This window comes from Pezoporus occidentalis, unplaced genomic scaffold (assembly GCF_034315485.1).
Source record: "Pezoporus occidentalis ecotype Australia unplaced genomic scaffold, CSIRO_AGI_Poc_V1 ctg16, whole genome shotgun sequence".
Lineage (NCBI taxonomy): Eukaryota > Metazoa > Chordata > Aves > Psittaciformes > Psittacidae > Pezoporus > Pezoporus occidentalis.
The window spans coordinates 7,391,850-7,397,849 of NW_026913425.1; the positions used below are offsets into that span (position 1 = coordinate 7,391,850).

At 38.9% G+C, this 6,000-nt stretch overlaps 1 protein-coding gene across 7 annotated transcripts in view; it reads left to right on the top strand.

Moving 5' to 3' along the window:
- The window catches only part of SMARCA2 (SWI/SNF related, matrix associated, actin dependent regulator of chromatin, subfamily a, member 2), a 110,295-nt gene extending 105,628 nt beyond the window's left edge, over nucleotides 1-4,667 (top strand). For 6 of the 7 annotated variants that reach the window (XM_062612515.1, XM_062612516.1, XM_062612517.1 and 3 more), the window contains 3 exons: nucleotides 1,808-1,940; nucleotides 2,960-3,102; nucleotides 3,762-4,667. In XM_062612515.1, the coding sequence (XP_062468499.1) occupies nucleotides 1,808-1,940; nucleotides 2,960-3,102; nucleotides 3,762-3,797 (312 nt within the window). In that variant the 3' untranslated portion in view covers nucleotides 3,798-4,667. Of the gene's footprint in view, nucleotides 1-1,807; nucleotides 1,941-2,959; nucleotides 3,103-3,389 lie in introns of all 7 variants that reach the window. The other variant, XM_062612518.1, reaches the window with a different exon arrangement.
- Nucleotides 4,668-6,000: the final 1,333 nt, after the last annotated feature.

Consider the following 6,000-nt stretch of genomic DNA (forward strand, 5'->3'; position numbering starts at 1 on the left):
GCAGTCAAACATCTCACAACAAAATGTACAGCAGTACTTACAGAATGGGGAACAGCCTGCAGTGAGACATGGTGGTCAAGTGAAGAAAGATTGCATATTTCATGTGAAGTTTTAAAAAAAAAAAAAAGGTTTAATTAATTTTGTTGAACCTGTGGAGCATTAGAGCAGTTTTAACGTACAGATTGTATAATGGCAGCCAAAAAACTTCTATTACCTTTCTCAAAAATACCCAGTGTCCTTTTATACAAGGAAATATGTAATAATAGGCAAAGGACTAGTATGAAAGCCAAGGTGGTTCAAGTGATGATGGTCATGAAGTCCAGCAAGGCCAAGTGCAAGAAAGATCTTGCATGTGGTTCAGGGCAATCCCAAGCACAGCTAAAGGCTGGGTGGAAAATGGGTTGAGAGAAGCTCTGAGGAGAAGGGCTTGGAGGTGTTGGTAGATGACATTGCCTCACAAGGAGCATGACCAGCAGGTTGAGGGAGGGGATTCTACCCCTCTACTCTGCTCTCATGAGACCCCACCTGCAGTTCTGCGTCCAGCTCTGGTGTTCCCTACACAAGAAGGATGTGAAGATACTCGAGTAAGTACAGAAGAGACCTCAAAGATGCTCAAAGGACTGGAGCACCTCTGCTGTGAAGACAGGCTGAGAGTTGGGCTTGTTCAGCCTGGAGGAGAGATGGCTCCTGGGGAGACTTTGGAGCAGCTTCCAGTGCCTAAAGGGAGCCTACAAGAAACCTATAGAGGGACTTTTTACAAGGACATGTAGTGACAGGAAAAGTGAGAATGGCTTTAAACTGAAAGAGAGGAGATTTAGGTTAGGTATTAGGAAGGAATTCTTCACTGAGAGGATGGTGAGACACTGACACAGGTTGCCCAGAGAAGCTGTGGCTCCCTCAGCCCTGGCAGTGTTCAAGGCCAGGCTGGATGGGGCTTGGAGCAGCCTGGTCTAGTGGAAGGTGTCCTTGCCCGTGGCAGGAGGTTGGAACTGGATGAGCTTTAAGGTCCCTTCCAGTCCAAACCATTCTGTGATTCTGTGACTCTATACCCTTCTATTAACTATTCTTAATTGTTCAGTGCTAAATTGTCCAGGGCTTGGCTCCTGACATTTTACACAACAAAATGTGCAAGCTGCTTTGCAAGGACCAGATACTCAGCATGGCAACAAGATTTTTACCATGTTAATCCGAAAAGTGTGTTACAAGTCAAATGTAGTCCTCTCACCGTTGAGTCCCTTCCTGCTTGAGGTTAAAGAGAAAATCTGAGGTACCAGAGATACATGGCAAGCTACAGAATGTTTGAAAACATGCTAAAATTAGAACAAGTACTTTGTCTGTGTGAGAGAAGGAAGGAATGAGCTGCTTGGGATATATTATATTCCTTGTGGCCACTTTGGTTTTCAGAAAATAACTGTAGATAATTAGCCACTGTCATCAACTGTATCACTAGACTAAGACCCATTTTTAAATTAGGGTGCTTTCTGCTGAAGTCTGTTGCTTTGGCAGTTTTTAAAGGCCATGATGATCTAATAAAAACACACAATAGTTCCTGTGGCAGTAAAAATTATCAGAAAAACACTAACTGGACATTTTATATGTAATGCATTTTAAAACCTGATTTTTTGTGCTCACTATTGACAAATTTCTTAATTTAAAGCATGAAAATTTAATGTTGGCATTTCTTGTAAAATTCATGCAACAAGGCTGTATACTCTCTGGGTTTGCATTGGAAATGAAGGTCTGTGCTGTAAATTTTTGATACTTCTTGGCTTTACAATTCTGACATAGATTTGTATTCATACCATAGATCTATGAGGATTCTATTGTTCTTCAGTCTGTGTTCAAAAGTGCACGACAGAAGATTGCCAAAGAAGAAGAAAGTGAGGATGAAAGTAACGATGATGAAGAAGAAGAAGAAGACGAAGAATCAGAATCAGAATGTGAGTCCCCTCCTCAATACTGAAATAAAAGTACATCTAGGGATGGAAGGGGAGGTTCTATTTTCTGTTGGCAAGAGTAACTTACTAAGTTTGCTACTTTGGGTGTTAACAGTCAGTTTAAGTTTTTGGCTGGATCTTCTGCCTGTACCCCTTAGAGTACAGTTAACTATTTTTAAGCCAGAAACAAACCACAGGCGTGCTTTTTAGAAGCTGATTTGACTGAACATGAGTATAAACCCTTCTGGTCCTCTTCATGTTATTTGTAAATAGAAGTTCCTGGTGAAATTTGAAACAGGCTTTATCCATGGGTGGTCATCGTTCAGGCATGGTGTGACCTACAAAACTCACTAACTGGTTAAGAACCAGAAGGTGTTGCAAATGTTCTTCAGTTTGACGAGGCCTAATTGAAACTTGTATTGTTTCAGAAGCAGGAGGTGACGCTCTGTCAGTCACTGGAGACTTGCAAACATGATACAATGGAAAATGAGGGATCCCTTCAGTCCATTTTCTGCCACCCAATAGATCTGCCCATATAGTCCAGCTCCCCTAGCTGTCTGATTACAGAAACTGTAATATTTGGCCCTGAGCTACCCTTCCAAATATGTCACACAGGTCTGTGAAGCATGCAACTCATGTTTTGCCAATCAGTCACCTCCGCATAGCGGAGTTTCTGTAGTTTAAATAAAATGTCTGTTTGTACAAAGGATAAATATTTCTATGTGCAAGGAAGAAAATATTTTTAGGTGTGTATCTTCTCACAGGACCTGTAGACACTGTGCATTCTGAGAGTGAAAAGAATGCACATGGTCAACTTAAAGTTACTCTTTATAGTTTGATACAAATGATTTTTAAAAATTTACAGAAGTAGAGAAATAAAATCAAATACCTCTTCTTCATTGTTCCAGAGTGCAGTTAAAGGACAGAAGGAAGTATCAGGCTGCTACCAAGGGTGAATTTCTGTAAACAGAGACAGCATTTAAAAGTGAAAAGTTAAATATAGTCTTTTAAAATATTTGCAGCAAAATCTGTGAAAGTCAAAATCAAGTTAAATAAGAAGGAGGAAAAAACTCGGGAGAAGGGAAAAGGCAAGAAGAGGCAAAGCCGAGCAAAAGCCAAGCCTGTTGTGAGTGATGATGATAGTGATGAGGATCAAGATGAAAATGTAAGTTTTGATCACTGAGACTGTGGAAGTGGTTACAGTGATTGTGTCTCTACCCTGTCCCACTTGCTGTAAGAGTTCTTAACTATTCATGCTTAAACAAATGTTTAATCTGTAGTGATCATCGTGAGAAAATTAGGCAGGGGTGTTAACTGTACCTGGGTGTGCTTATGAGATCTGGTCAAAATGCTGAAAGACGAGAAGTCAAAGAAATTCAGAGCTCATTTCTTGGAGCTGATCTACTTTCATTGAATCTTTAAACCTCACGGTCTGTTTGCTTTTGTCCACAGATGAAAAACTGATGGCTTGACATTTTTTTTTTTCCTTTGGTGGGTGCTTCTACTATTGCAACAAATGAAAACAGAGCTCTTCCAAGTTGTTAAATGTCTGCATAGAAAGAAAGATCTGGTGTTTCCTGACTCTGTGTCTTCCCTTCTCTAAAGAAGTCAACAGCAATTTAATGAAATGTCATGAAAAAGAAATGTTATATAACATCATACCTTTCTTAAGGCTATCTTGATTTGACAGTTTAATTGTAATTTTTCTTCCTGTTACTTTTTTTCCTTTCTTTTTTTTTCATTTTTTTTTTTTTCCTTCTTTAACAAATTCCACAGCATAGCTGGCAAAGAATTTCTGACTTGTCTTGTGTCTCTTACCTCTAGGACCAGTCGGAAGCAAGCGGAAGTGATGATGAGTGATCCATAGGGTTTATTTTCTTGGCAGAACTGACCCCTTCCCCTTTTCTTCTCCCTTCTCCTATTTTACACCCAGTGAATACAGTTTGTCAAATAGACATTGGGTTGTTTCTGTATCCTTACTCTCTATAAATTAGCTTTAGGATAGTGCCAGACAAACATATGATATCATGGTGTAAAAAAGCAAAAAATGTAACATACTGTGACCAAATGGGCCGCAAAAGATTTAAGAACAAAAGAACAGCAAAAAAGCTTTTGATGGAAAATGTGGGTTGATAGTATATTTCTATGGGCTGGTTTTAACTTGGTAATGGTTTGATTGTGCCTGGTTTTATCATTTGATAGAATGTTTTTCAGTGGCATTGGAAAGAAAAAAAAAAGTTTTGTAGCATTGATAACCAGGAAAAGCCATTAAAAGCCACTGGTTATTTTATTTTTCATCAGGCAGTTTTCAAAGTTTTTATTTGTTCTGTATTGGATTTTTACACTGTGGTACATATATGCAACTTTGTTTAATAGCTTATAAATGTACAGTAGTTAGCCTTCATCCACTTTGTCCAATGTGCATTTTTACACTTTATGCTTGATGATCTTCAGAAAAACGCTTTTTGAATTGTATCAAAATTATGCCTACTGTAAACTTTGCTTAATTTTTTCTCCTTGATTAAAAAAGTTGGGTTAAAAAAAATGCTATTGAATATTGCAATCTATATAGTGTAACGGATGGCTTCTTTCATCAGACTGATCTTCTATGTTACCAATGTGGATTATCACCTTTCCCTAAAGTGTACTTAATCTTTGCTTTCTTTGCACAATGTCTTTGGTTGCAAGTCATAAGCCTGAGGCAAATAAAATTCCAGTAATTTTGAAGAATGTGGTGTTGGTGCTTTCCTAATAAAGAGATAATTTGTTTCTGTAGTCGTGGTCTAGTATTAAGAGTTCACAAAAATCTTTTTATAGTAAGGATGGCAGGGCAGGAATGTCTCCTGTAGAGAGGTCCACTGTGGTCTGTCCTGATTGTAAAATAACTCGTTCAAATAGCATATATTTGCAGAGACAAGAGAAGAGACGTACTACATGTTAAAATAACAGCAGCAGAATGGCAGTAGTAAAATAATACCTTGAAACAAATGTGTAGTTCCTTACCTAATTACAATAGAAGTGATTAAGCAGTAAAATAAACATTTCTTTTTCTTTCAGGAAATGTATGTAGGCCTCAGTGGGCATGAATACCATTACTTATGGAGGCAGTCAGCCCACCTATAAATCAGTTTATTTTAAGTATTATCTTGAGGTATCAGGGTTGTGATGCACTAAGATGTGGTAGTATAAACATTTGAACTACATATCTACAGTTAATGTTGCTACTCCAGAAAATCAGAACTTCTTAGATTTGAACATATATTCAGTAGAAAACATGGAAGCTTAGGACCCGATTTGTAAACAGAGCATTTGTAAACAGAGCATTTCGTGTTATCTGAACAGTGTATTTCTCTGTTTGTGTCTTCATCGCATCTCTTTACACTGCCTTGCAGTATGTTATTTGCTTCAGATTTTTCTAGCTCAGTTGAAAAGTGATTTATAAGTTTGTCTGGTGTGCATTTGTATATATTAGCCCTACAATGAAATAAGTCAGCTTTGCTTATTTTCAGTAGCTTCAGACATTTGCCCCATCTGAAGGGAAGACCTGTATTTCTCAGTTCACATTGACCTTAGAGAGACGTATTGGCAAGACTAGTGTCTGAAGCAGCTATGCAGAAAACAACCTGGTGGTCCTGGTTGACACCAGAGTGAACATGAGCCAACAGTGCGCTCCTGTGGCAAAGGTTAAAAGTATCTTGGACATTAGGAGTGTTGCCAGGGTGATTCATGCCCTCTACTCAGCGCTGCTGGTATATATTTGGAGTGCTTTGTCCAGTGATTGACTTCCAAGTAGAAGAGAGACGTGGACATACCGGAGAGAATCCAGCAAGGGACCACTAAGATGGTTAAATGACAGGAGAATAAGACATACAAAGGGAGGCTGAGAAAAATGGGACTGTTAGCCATGAGAAGGCTCAAAGGCACCTTACCAATTTGAATTACTATCTGAAGGGAGGGTGCAGAGAAGGCAGAGGTTCTTTTCACTGTGCCCAGTGACAGGATGAGAGGCAATGGGCACAAACTGAAACACAAGAGGTTCCCTGCGAACATGAGGAAACTTCTT